The sequence below is a fragment of the Echinops telfairi genome, unplaced genomic scaffold (genome assembly GCF_000313985.2).
Source record: "Echinops telfairi isolate 266 unplaced genomic scaffold, ASM31398v2 ScPeMD7_11;HRSCAF=52, whole genome shotgun sequence".
Taxonomy (NCBI): Eukaryota; Metazoa; Chordata; class Mammalia; order Afrosoricida; family Tenrecidae; genus Echinops; species Echinops telfairi.
In genome coordinates, this window is record NW_022103908.1 from 9,305,861 (window position 1) to 9,319,716 (window position 13,856).

General features: G+C 45.6%; 1 protein-coding gene across 2 annotated transcripts in view; it reads left to right on the forward strand.

Annotated features, from left to right (window-relative positions):
* The window catches only part of KLF12 (Kruppel like factor 12), a 728,313-nt gene that overhangs the window by 689,040 nt on the left and 25,417 nt on the right, over positions 1–13,856 (forward strand). For both annotated transcript variants that reach the window (XM_045287155.1, XM_045287156.1), the window contains exon 8: positions 12,465–12,622. In XM_045287155.1, coding sequence (XP_045143090.1) covers positions 12,465–12,622 — 158 coding nt within the window. The remainder of the gene's footprint in view (positions 1–12,464; positions 12,623–13,856) is intronic.

Sequence of the window (13,856 nt, forward strand, 5' to 3'; positions counted from 1 at the left end):
TTGGACTTGTGGGCTTGGGCAGCACTGGGTTGGGATGTTTTCTTGATGCACACTTAACCTTTCCATCAAACTAAGGTGACCATTGATAAAACTTATGTCCTGGCAAAATAGCCACATGGCAGCCGAAAACCGTATACCCTAGCTTGTCATGCATTCTCTCCAAAAACTGGGATTTTTTAAAAACATTGCGGAACGCAGGAAAAATTGTTCAAAAGCAGGACGTCTGGTCACCTTACATAAAACTCTCTTTCACGTGAGTTTCTGTGGGCTTGTTTCTCTAACGTCCCTGGGCCGGCACACCTGATTTGAGCTGTTAAACCCTGGTCAGTCGATCTCCCCGCTGGCGCTTGTTAGTTCTAACCTGGTTTTCAACATTTTGGGGGGTTTATTTTGTCTGTTCAATTTGGGGTTCTTCTCAGATGTGTTTTCTCATTGAGGGTGACCCTCTTGAATTTTTGTTATGTTTTTCTGTTTTTTCAGTAGGTGAAACTCAGGATTCATGAACCTATAGGGATAGCAAGTAGAATAAGGGTTTCTGGGGGTACAGTGGGGGTGGAGGGTAAAAGGGAGCTGATGTCAAGGGGTTCAAGACAGAAAAGAATGTTTTGAAACTGGTAGCAATTATTCAATACTGCTTGCCTTGATTAATATGCAACAATATGATATCTGTGTTAGCTCCCAATAAAATTAGTTTGGAAAAAAAATCACTCAGTGATATTAAAACCACATTGTTTTGAAGTTCAGGTCTTTAATTAGAGTAGAAAAGGAAAACATCGATTTATTTTAGTTGAGTTTCCTGATAGCCCAAACCAAAGAAAACACATAGTGGGTGTTGTAGTTCCAATTATCTGATGAAAATGAGGTAAGAATATCAGTTTTTTCAAAATAGACTGTCCTTTGTATTAAACAAGAATAATCACACAGGCCCCTCTACACCTTCAGTGTGGAGTAGAAAAGCCCTCGACAGAGGCCGGGAAACCCAGGTTCAAGCCTCAACTCAGCCACTGTTGAGCTGCTGTGGCCTTGACACTAACAGCAGTCTCCGCGGGTTCGTCTGCCAAGTAGGAACCCAGGCCACATTCGTGTGCCTTCTTGCTTCTCCAGCATGAAACTGACAACAACATTGAGGAAATAGTTCTAGAAGGGCAATAAATAGCAGGTAACATATTTCCTCTCTCAGATGGAAAAATTGCTTTTTAAAAAACATTTTAATCCAACATTCAAAAACCTGGGCATTCTTAGGCATGCGAAATGCCAGTTCCGTGGCATCAGACAACCATTGTAGCCAACAAAACCTCAGTAGAACACTCCCGATGAAGTCTACTTTGTTTTGTTATTGATAATTCTCATACTAGCCATAAAAGCCGTTTCAATAATTTATGTTAACTTAAGTGCCAGTTAACTGCTATCATGTCAGTGCTCTTTAATAAAACAAATCTCTAGTGTAACATAGACCTGTCATGGAATAGATGGAAGCCTGTTTTTGATAGTCATTTCAAATGTTTCTTATGCAGTTGCAATGACAGCATTTCATCGTTAATATACTGCCCTTGCTGAGGTCTGTCCATGGGACTACCTGCTTGGGGAATCTGTCTCATGAGACATTTCTGATTTTGGAAAAAGTCAGCCTGCTGGTGTTAAATTCTACCCTCCAGCAGTGTTACAGTGCAAATGCAGACTTGGGGCCATCTTCAAGTGTAGACCATGTTCCCTAAGTTCCTCCTTGCTATCCTTCCTCGTCGGTCTTTTAAGCCTTCGGTGATGCGCTGACTTCTTGAGAAGTCTGTCTGCCTAAAATTACATCTTTGCCTGTGAGGAGCTACAAGTTGAATAGCAATTTAAGTTTTGAATTTAATATGATTTCGGAGGACCTGAAAAGCAGATATATTAATGGACCACGCTGATAAGATAAAGACAAAGTGCTGCCCTTCTAGGTCAATGGGGAGAGCTGTGGCCCATGCTGTCCTCGGAAGGACAGGGCCTGCCTTAACGACATTCAGGGTTTAAAATATAATTCTATTCTCACCTGGGAAGTCTTTCAAAGATGATCACATCCATCAAGCTACAACTCTTTGACCTAAAACAAAATTTAAACCCCAAGGTTTTCTGAAGAGATTCCGAGGAAAAGTTCACCTGTATCTTGAAGTCACTTACATGTCTTCCACGCAGTGCGCGCCCCAGTGTAACGCGGCAGTCCTCACTAGTTTCCGAGTCTGTGTTTCATCCCACAGCTCACCTCTCTGGGGAAAGACTGCAGTGAATGCAAGGTACCCCATTGGAAATCAGTTATTTTAAATAGATCATCTGTAGCCAAAGATACGTTTTTGTGGTCGCTAGCAAGCAATCCTCTAAATTCATCATACTATTTGCACTGACACACATGAAACTTTTTTGGTGGGGAGGAGGGGGTTGTGCCCGTTTTGAATGTTAATGCAGTAAACTGGACTCCAGAGGGTCATTCCAGTCAGAATCTGATGTGATTTGTTGTCATCGTAGATGTTGCAGGCCTGTGGCTGTAGTCCCATTTTGGAGGGCTTTCTGTGATGATATCACACAGGAATAGGATGGTATTAAGGGCTCACCTTAGTAGAGGGGATGAGTCCGACCACACTATTTGTTGGTTAGCTTGCTCACTGTTAACTTGGAATGGATGTACGGAAGCTTATGCTGCAGCTGAGAAAGAGGATTTTCTAGAGTGGTCTAGGAGAAAACAACTGATTAAGATTAGTATTAGGAGGCCATTCCCTATTGGAAATATCTTGCTAGAGGACCCAGGTCATATGTGCATAAATAAAATACAATCCAGGGGGTGGAGAATAGGTTATTATATTTAGGTGAGGTCTAATCGCACCCTGTAACTCCTACCTTTCCCCGCGCTGGTCTGGTAAGCAGGTGGGAGAAGTTACTGATGGGATTCTCCTGTGAGTAACTGAACGGGCTTCCCTGCAATGCCACCTGGTGCATTTCACACCAGCCCACTCCGAGGCAGGGGGCGCCATCTCAGCAGCAGCCAGAAGCAGGAGTGTGGTGGGTCCTTTGGCGCCAGCATCCGGCTGACCTTCGAACTTTAGACTGCACCACCCCCTACCACGTGGGAGATTTCCTTGAACTCTCCGGAGTCCTGTGGGACACTGCAGCAGTGCGCAGACCCCAGAGACACGAGGGAATATTCTCAAGGGAGGAGTGGGGGGCAACTGTACCGGACTATCATCATCTTCCAAGAGTTCCAGCCTTGGGGGACTTTTTCAATCTCCATCTTTTGGGGACTCAGAAACTCACTACTACCAAGGTGCTGCCAACTCGGCAACCCTGTGGCACTGGGAAGAACTGGCTCTGGGCTGGTGAGACGGTAGCTCTTCATGGCAGCGGTTCTCACCCTGAAAATACATCCTGCATATTCGATATTTACATGATGATTCATAACAGGAGCAAAATGACAGCGATGAAGTAGCAAAGACAATAATGTGATGGTTGGGGTCCCCACCATATGAGGACCTGTATGAAAGGCTCGCAGCCTCGGGAAGGTGGAGACCAGCTGTCCTGGGGAGTTGACTCCCTTTCTTTGGGCCAGGTTGGCATCAGTACATACAAAAAAATTAGGAGCACATGGTCTTACTGGCAAGTGTGATTCCCCCTCCCTCCCTCCCCCCAAAGCGCTCCTGCTGAGCCGCCTCAGGGAAGGCCGAGCCTCAAGCCCTTCAGCTGAGCACTTCATCACTTGTGTGATCCTGGGACCTTAAGCTTTTAATAGACCCGAAGGTTTTTGATGCCTAGGTGTTTTGTAATAGTCCTAATGGTGCTAAGTGGTTTAGGGGTTGGGCTGCTATCCACAAGTCCAGCAGTTCAAATCCACCTGTGCTTCATGGGAGAATGCTGGAGCTTTCTGTTCCCGTAGATAGTTACACTCTTGGCAACCCACAGGGGCAATTCTGCTGTGCCCTCTCGGGCCACTGTGAGCTGGAATCACCTCAGTGGCAGCCAGTTATAGTTGGAATGTGGGGAAATACTAGTGGCAGCTATTGTTTTTACGTAAAAGGATAATAGGCTGTGGATTCAATCATCCTCAACTGGGAAAAAGAAACAGAGCAAAACTCGTTAGTAAACCAAACCCAAACCAAACTCACTGCCACTGAGTCAACTCTTCCAGGCAGAACCGACCCTGTGGGTTTCCAAGATGACAGCTCTGTACGGAGGCACAAAGCCTCGTCTTCTCTCCTCAGAGGGGCTTGTAGCAAGTGTAACAGGAGATCTCTGCTCCTAAAATCAAACTGTATTTAGAAACATTAATCTCATTCATATAGGGAAAAGAAAGTGGCAAGTCCGATTTGAATCTATACCAACGATTGTGCTTTTTGACATATTTTAACAAATGTGTTGCCCATGATTTCTGCTTTAAAAAGCAAAACAAAAACGTTTCATTGACTTCCCTCAGTGAGCATGCAGTGGTATTGTGCTTAGTCAAAGCTTCAAGAAAGGTTGGCAACCACTCTATTGTAGAGTTTGAATCTGTTCAAAGTCGTTTTCTGTGGGTCAGTACGTCCTGGAACGGAAGAACTTGGTGCCAGTGATTCTCGTCACATAAGAATACAGCTGCCCGTTAGGGAGCGGGTCTAAATAGCGCCTTTTCCCCATGAATGTCAGGGGAAAGGCCTGCATGGGCTTGACCGGTGCTTGAGCCTGGTGTAGTAGGGAAGACAACGCTGAAGCTTTGTGCTCGGCAGAGCCATCTGCTGGCCACAAGAGAGCCCTGTCTGACATGTGCACACGCATAGAAGAATCTGTCACTGAGATGTGCACAAAGGCTGGTGAACAGAGAGTCTCACCGATATAACTCTGGCTTGTGGACTTAAGACATGTGTCGTGTGCACAACGTGGCATGTGATTTACTAGTTCCGATGTGGTTCTGCTTGCATGTCTGGTGATGGAAGTTCATTCAGAATGTCTGTAGATGGCATTTATTGTCCCATTCAAAATAGTTTTTTTAAGCGAACATCGGGAAAACCGTAAACATTAGACGTTTTCAGCTAAAATCTCCCCGTCCTCTGAAGCTTACCTTATCACTCCGCCCTCCCCCCTCAAATTGTTAACAAACTGGAATTGCAACGAAAGAATGAATTTCGCTTGCATTGATGGTCAAAGAAGGCATAATTACATACCTCTGCCTAACCCAGCTCGTTCTGCAAATAAATGTATGTTCAGTAGCAACCTTGAGAAAACGTTTTCTCAGGCGGATTAATATTACGTAACCAATTCTACAGTACCAAAGCCATTTACCTTAACAATCTCAAGGAGGAGTTATATGGCGGCACTGTCAGGCGTTGGACTGCTAATTGTGTGGTCAGTGGTTCTAACCCAGCAACTGCTCTACAGGAAATATGAGGCTTTCCGTCCTCATCAAGATTTGTAAAAGCTCAGAAACCCTGGATAGGGGATAAGTTAGAATCAATTTGATAGTAGCGTGTGGCTGTGTGTTGTCTTCATTATAACAACCAGTTGCTCTACAGTTATACCCACCCTTGGGGGATTCCTATGTATCAGCTTAGGACTGTACTCTGCAGGGTTTTCAATGGCTAGCTTCCCCCTCCCCCCAGAAATATGTTGCCAGACCTTTCTTGCAAGGCACTTTTGCGGGGTCTTAAACCTCGAGCTTGAGGTTAACAGGTATATTAACCATGCACGGCACTCAGGACCACCATGGGTGCTGATAACAGGCTACAGGTGAGGATTGTTTCATATATGACGGGGTGAGATGGAAACGTATAGTCATGTGATGGATGAGGCTATTTTCGCAGAGTTTTCTCTCTTGATTTTACACTGCCTTGTGTCTGCATCCGTCATTTGAAACCACAGTCACAGTGCGAGGAGAAAGACGAGGCGAAACTCCCAGGGGCAGTTCTTACTGTCCTCCGGGGTCACTGGGATTCAGAATAGACCCAATGCCAGTGTTTTGTTTTGTTTTGGGGGGGGAGCGGTGTTTAGCTTCGTCTTGTATCCATTTGTCACCTGAATCCCGTTAAAAGTTGCATTTACTCTAGAGTTCTGGAGGCACCATGGGTTTAACTCCGAACTCCACCAAAAAACAAAACAAAGTCATGGCCACTGTGGGTCACTTCTGACTTATCGTGACCTTCTACGGCACAGAGTAGACCTGCCCTGGGACTCTCCGAGACTGTAAATCTGGATGGGAGTCAAAAGTCTTCTCTCTCTCTGGTGGAGCTGGTGGGTAGGGGCCACCACATCGCCCCCTCCACCACCAGGACGTGGCCACCTATTATAGATTTCTCTCCATTTGTTGGTCTTCACCTTTCATTGTAATCTCTCCATGCCACGGTTTCCTCACCTGCAAAATGGGGTAGGCACCTCAGAGGGCCGCCCGGAAGCCCAAAGTATGCAACACAGGGCCGGGCACAAACCGTGTGCCTCTGTGAATGCCAACTGTCAACGTTCCCTCGGCCCTGCCTCTGCGGTTTGGTTGAGATTGCCCGTGCGGATTTGCTAACACACGTTTCACCTCACTGTTCGCGGCTCTTGTTTTTAGATGCGGGAGAAACTATATCACCTTTTTTCCCCTGGAAACTCCTCTGGAAGCTCCGATTTCAGTCGTGGGCAAGTTTCAGCCCCCTAAGGTCGCATGTGACAAAATAGTCTTTTATTAGCCGCTGATTACAATTAACCCTAATTTCTCTAGAAACAGCCGCACAGTGCCTTCTATTTAAATAGAGCTCTTCCAGGCCCGGCTCTGGAGGCCTCTCTGGGTTTCGTTCTAATTGAACCCGCCATCCCATTGGGGACGATTGTGCAGCTGAAGCGGTGACTCACTCATTGGTGCTGGGTAAATCTAATTACTCCAGCACGGCGTCCCTGCGGCCCCCCTCTGGCTTCCTTCACGGCTCTTCTGGGGAAGGGAGTGGGCCCTTAGTTATTGTTCTTTTGAACTGTTCTGATGCGATTAGTACAGTAGTGGGGAGCACGCAAACAGCGCCACCACTGTCGTCAGAGCAGCTTTGTTAGTAACGAAGGCTGGAAAAAGGGCGAGAAATAGTGACTGCACATTCCCTTTCCACAGAGTGGGGCCAGGGTTTGAAGCATGAAGTCAGGTCACCTGGATTGTCTTTTAAAACAACAACAGGGGCGGCGGACGGGGAGAGTAGACAGACACGTTGCTCAGAACGATGAGAAAAGGTGAAGTAGAACTAGTCAAAGTGTGATGTTTCTATTGAAACTTACCCAAAGGCTGGTGGGAAGCAGCAGTGTGAGAAGGGGCAGGCTGCTCTTTCTGGCTACAGGGAACCCGAAGTGCCCCTCTTCTCCTTCCCTGCCTGTTTACCAGGAGCCAAGGGGGCATTTCCAGGATGGCCCTTTCATTCACCAGCGTCCTACTGTGTTCTGCGAGATCGCAGAGGCCTCCAGCTGAGGATGTCCTGTGTAAGCGGCGCTCTGGAGCCCCTTCTCCAGAGAGGACGGGGACACTGACGTCCGTGAGCTTTGGTGGGTCACTCAACTTCTCAGTGATCAGTACCGCACTTGAAAGTCCTGGAACTGGAGGTGAGAGTGGCCAATTGTACCACTTCCCTGAGCATTCTCAACCCACCCACGCTTCCTAAGCCGAGGGACAGGCTGCCAGTTGATTCTGAATCATAATAACCCCGGAAGACAGAGCAGAAGGGCTTTGGAGGCGGCTACCTTTGTGGGATCAGAGCTTCATCTTCCACTGATGGGTCAGTAGGAGCCATTGACCCTCTGGCTAGCAGACAAGTGCTTAACCACTGCCACAGCAGGGCTCCTCTGAGAATCCCAGCCGGATTAATTACCCACGTAGGGACTGACTGATCACTTGGAATTAAATTTAAAGTTGGGGTCACCGCTTGTTGCTGCAGCGTTCATTCCAACTCTTACAGACCCCAGGTGTGTCAGGACAGTACTGGGCTCCATAGGGTTGTCGTTGGCCGACAATTGGGAACTCTACGAAGGCACCTTCCGGTGGCTTTGCATTTTCATCTTTTCAGTTAGTCGGTGGACATAGAATCCTCAGGCTCTGGGACGTTGGGGAGACTTGGCTTTCAGTAACCGTTTATTTTCTCTCACAAGCCTTTCTTGAATGTCTGCTGTGTCCTGTGCTCTCTTGTTCTTGTTCGGTGCCGTCAGATGGGTTCTCACTCAGTGATGTATGAGTCACTACCACGTACATACGTACGACGGAATGGATCGCCGCCCAGTCCTGTGCCACCCTCACAAGTGTTCTTGTGTATGAGCCCGTTGTTGCACCACTGTGTCAATCCCTCTAGTCCAAGGTCATCTTCTTTTTCACTCCCCTTACTTTACCAAACATGATATTATTTTCCAGCAACTGGCCTCTCCTAATAACATGTCCAAAATGCCTGCCATGAAGTCTCGCCATCCTTGCCTCTAAGGAACACTCTGACTCTACTGTTTCCAAGACAGATTTGTTCCTTCTTTTGACAGTCCGTGGTACTATCAATATTCTTCACCAGCATCGTAATGCACATCATGGTTTGCTCTAGAGATACGAAACTCCTGCTGCCCAAACCTTGATGATCATCATTCCAGCATCATGCTTTGCTTAGTCCAACCACCAACCCACTGTAGCTGTCCTCCTCAGTGCCTGCCTTGTATGGAATCCTGCAGTGAGCTCTCATGGACCAGAGCCCTTCTTGAATTTAAGATGATCCCCTCTCTCTCTCTTGTGCATACTTTAAGGTCGTCTACAATTTCGGTCCTCACTTATCTGAGCTATACTGCTTTCCTCCCTTTCCAAAAACACGTCAACCAGTACCGAGACGTAGAACTCAGCCCAGGGTCCTGTGACCTCTCTTGAGGTTATTTCTGTCACTTGAAAGGAGAACAAGGAGAAATGTCACATAAAGACAGTTTTGCAGGGTGCAGGGAACAACCTCTAGGAGGTTTTTTTATTACAGTCCCACCCCCTCCCTCCAAAATAGTTTCACTATCCAGTGGGGGGAACACCAGGGTCTAAGATTTTGCAGCACGAAGGCCACCCATCAAATGTGTCTTCATCGTAATGTAAGTGTGAACATCTGAGCCTTCGAAGCAATGCCGGACCTTGGAGCTGTGGCGCTGGTCTCTGTGCTTGCCGCGTAGTTGAGTGGTTGATGGGCTGTGTAGCTGCGTTCTCTCATCGTTCCCTCGACGATCGTTTAGTGCTTACTTGATTTTGACTTCAGATTTATTCTCCACTTTTCTTGGTGTACACAAATGCACAGGAAGATAAATAGCTAAAAATCAGCTACAGGCAGAACACTGTGTGCATTTATGCATAGTTAGGTTTAGACTTACACATACAAATATGTACAAATTGTACATATATAGACTTCAAGTTAGATAATCCCAAGAAAGAAACAAAGTGTCTTCTCATTTTCACCACTTAAAAGATGTCAAATGTATAAAACAATGGCTTCTCTTTTTCTAAGTCTCAAGTGCCAAGGCCCATGCTCACCCTCATGATTACAAGGACAAGTCTCGGATGACTGTTGGCGCATTATCACGAGCACCTCCGTACTTAGGCACAACGATCACGTCCCCACCGCACAGCAGACCTTGGCAAGAGCGGTTACCCCTGGTTTCCTGTGGACAGGCTCATCACACTGTTGATTTCTTTTGTGGGAGGTATGGGGTTGTGGACTCTAAGATATAGCGGGCTTCAAAATGTCATGGGAAAATGGAATAGAAAGAGAATGGGTTTCCTCCCAAAACTTTTTGTTGTGAAGTTAAGGCTTATAGAAGATCGTTTTTATATTTTGCAATTCATACATAACCTGTTTCATTTTGCTCATTGCAATTCTCACCCCCTCCGTGTGTTTCTGGCCTTCATCACTCCTTCTTTCCTAACCCTTCTGAACTTTGTCCTGGAATAAATTCCACCGTCTTGACCCAAATGAGGAATTCTTCTAAGGTGTGTGAACCCCACTATTGCCATGGTGTCGCTCACAGACAATCTATTGTTTGGCTGAAAATTGAGCCACGGGGTAAGCTCAGTTTCAGACCCAAAGTGTCTCCAAGAGTCATACTCTCTAGGGTCCGACCAGTCTATATCCAGTCAATAGATCTGGTGATGTAGAGCGTTGTTCCATAGCCCCCGTCCCCCCTCGATTCTAAAGCGGTCCCTTTCAGAGCAGTTGGTAGAAGTGGTCAGGTGCCATCTAGTTCTTCTGATCTCAGGGTCATGGAAATTGATGATAGTGTGGTTCATCCATTGGGCCGATTGTGTCCATGTGTCTTCCATTTACATCACTCTTCTTTCTTCTAAAACAGAGGTTCCCAACCTGTGGTTTGCAACCCCTTTTGGGGTCCATTGACCCTTTCACAGGGTCGCCTGATTCATAACAGTAGCAAAATTACAGTGATGAAGTAGCAACGAAACTAATGTTATGGTTGCGGGGGTGGGGGAGGTCACCACAACCTGAGGACCTGTGTTAAGGGTCAGTTGCATCTTAGATGGCATCTAGGAGCCCTTTTGAGCTCCCAGTCGGCCACTCACCAACGCAGGATGGAGAACACTGTCTTGGTGGACAGCGTTATGCCACTTGACCTTGGTGTCCCCTGAGCACTCGGCCTGAGTGTCTCATTCCCCAAACTGGTCAGAATTGACTCAATGGCAGTCAGTTCTTAGTTTGAGAAATGTGGGAGGGGAGAAGACAGGGAGAGGGAGGCGAGGATTCACCCCCCCTAATTTTTTTTTAATTTTTTTGCATTGTTGATGAAATATAGCATATTATATTTTTTAGTACAAATTTTATATTTTATATATATAAATATTTATATAAATTTTATATTTGAGTACAAATCTCAAAGGTGTGGTGTTGACTGAAAAAACAGATTGATTCCCCCTTTCTACCCCACCTTCCCTCCACCCTCCGTATCACCACTCTCACCACTGGTCTTGAAGGGATCATCTGTCCTGGATTCCCTGTGTTTGGGGGACAGACTTCAGAAAAGTGGGTGAAGGGAGACGTCGGACAGTGTAAGACATGACAAAATAGTGATACTTTATAAGTTATCAAGGGTTCATGAGTGAGGGCGGAGCAGGGAGAGAGGGAGAAAAATGAGGAGCTAATGGCAAGGGCTTAAGTGGAAAGCAAATGTTTTGAGAATGATGAAGGCAACGGATGTACAAATGTGCTGGACACAATGGATGGATGGATGGATTATGATAAGAGTTATATGAGCCCACAATAAAAAGATTTTAAAAATAACAGATTGAAATCATAGAACTATTTTCAGAATGATACAAATACTATGATACCTATGAGACTTTAAAAACAGAAACCACTTTGAATGCCTATGATGTGAAAAATATATGTATATGTATATGTAAACATTTCTTTCCCTTTTTAAAATTTTTTCCTTTGCTTTTTTTATGTAAACATATTTTAAAAGAATTGAAAAGATCTAAAGAAAATTGGTAGGAGGAGAAAGGATTGAGGGGGAATTAATCTGTAATATTCAGTTTTGTTGTTTTTGCAAAATGGCAACTCTTTGATTCATTAAATATTTTTAAAAGCATTAAATGATGAAATAAAAAATTTTGATTGTTCACAGAGACACATGTTGATAGTGGGAATATGGTGAATGCTTGTATTTTAAAAATTATATTTTACAATCATTTTAAAGGACCAAAAGACTCACAAAAGAAGAAATAAATTAGTCATAGTTCTTTTCATATCAAAAGGTTGGAAGAAATACAGAACAATCAATTACCTGCCTACCAGATAATCCTGTTTTTCCAGTGGAACATGAAAAATAAACAAGGGAGGACAAGCCAGGGCACAGATTTCTTAGTGAAAAGGTTGTGTTCTGTTTTCATCATGGTGCTCCAGTTAATCTTTCAAAGAACAATGCACTTGATCCCTCACCCTGAAAAGCCATCCACTGGAAACGTCAGGCACAACGTCCTGAATAGAAATCACGTGTCGTGACTCAGGCCGTGGAGCACTGATGTCATTTCTCGCCGCCTGACCGCACTGCTTTTGAGAAAGGACATTGTGATTTTTTTGCTCAGTTTCACAAGCTGCGATGCTGACCAGCGTGCTGTGTAGCAAACGCTAATTTTGTTACTCTTCTGCGGGAGGAGGGCTTCATCCCGTGGGCTCTGTAATTGTATCTGGTAAACTGGAAGATGTGAGGTATCAGCCGTAGCACCTGCCGGATTATTTCCACTGCTAGTGGGACTCCATTCGTCTCATGCCACTTTCATTTCCAGGGCTTTTGTCTTGGTGCCAAGTAGCCTCTCGCTCCTCCTGGAAGACTTTCATCAGAAATCAGTCCTGAAGCTTGCCTTTGAGATTGAGACGTGGGAGATGGCAGAGACAGGGCCGTGGTGGCCTTGAGTAGCCGCCGAAGTTCTCCTGCCACGTGGGCTAAAATAAGCGGTGTGTTTCTCTCCCACTCAACTCTGTTGTGGTTTCTCCTTCTTGTGTGTTTTCCAGTTCAATTTCACCATTTAGTATTGAGAGCACAAGACGCCAGAGACGGTCTGAGTCCCCAGACTCCAGAAAACGACGCATCCACAGATGTGACTTTGAGGGATGCAACAAAGTGTACACCAAGAGTTCTCACCTGAAGGCTCATCGGAGAACACACACAGGTACATCTCCGTGAGACCCTTCCCCGGAGGGGCAGTGAGTGCGGGCAAATGCTTGCTCTCTCGCGCCCCAGCTTTGTGACCTTCAGAAACCAGTGCAGCATTCCTTCTGCTCATGGCTGTGAATTCAGGGGTGTGGTTTTTAGATGTATGGACACAGGGGGTTCATTTTCTGGCTTACAGCACGGTGGACCACTTACATAGTCTTACGTGGCTCATCAGGTTCAAACGTGCCCTATCGGCCCGTCAAAGAGCAGACACACACCGTTCCCCTCTCTCAGAGTTTATGTTTCAACCACCTCACCCGCTTCAATCTTATTTTTCCTCCCTCCTAGCTTACCACTAAATAACCAAACAAACCATTGTGCCCCAAACAAACAAGCACATATACGTATGCGTAGCACTTTGGATCATTTTATAAACACGTACCCATAATTCAATTTGATTTTTCACAGTTTCTTATCTCTCTTATATAGGGAGAAGATTTTTTTTTTACTATTCAGATTTTTCAGAGAAGAAAATTAAGACCACTATCTAGAATTCATCCATCCATCCATCCATCCACCAATCCATCCATCCATCCATCCATCCATCCATCCATCCATCCATCCATCCATCCATCCATCCAAGAAATTAGTTTGTGACTCTTCACTTGACCCTTTAGTTAGCATCATCTCTTCCCTGTCTTGACTGCCCCTTAGCCAACAGCTCCTGGCTCCACTTCCCCTTGGATTCTTTTGGGTACCACCCATGGGAGTCACTGACAAGGGACTGAGGTGGGAAGAGGGCCCCACAATTCCACTCGGCTTTTGATTCAAAGTGACTGAGGACCAGGGTGTGTGAAGCAGGTAGAACCAGAAGTTCACTCACATACTCCCCTGGTAATAGGGCCTCCAAGCTCAGCAGACTCACTTGTCAGGTAATACAAGTATTCCCATCTCAGGTGCATTAAAACCACTGCAACCGGTGTTCTCTACGGGAAACCCGATCATTTAAATCGCCATTCTTCTCCATTTGTTTAATTATTTTAGAATATTCCCACAATCTTTTTAAAATCATTTTATTGGGGGCTTGTGGGGTTAAGGGTAAGAGGGAACCCCACAAAACATCACAGGTTTGGTAGGCGCAATTGTACAGTGATAATAAGTAGAGATTATAGTAAAGTCATAGAGAGCATGAGAGTTAAAGGATAGAGTCAAGTAATGGAGTCAGACGCAATTCATGGTAGCATATCTCA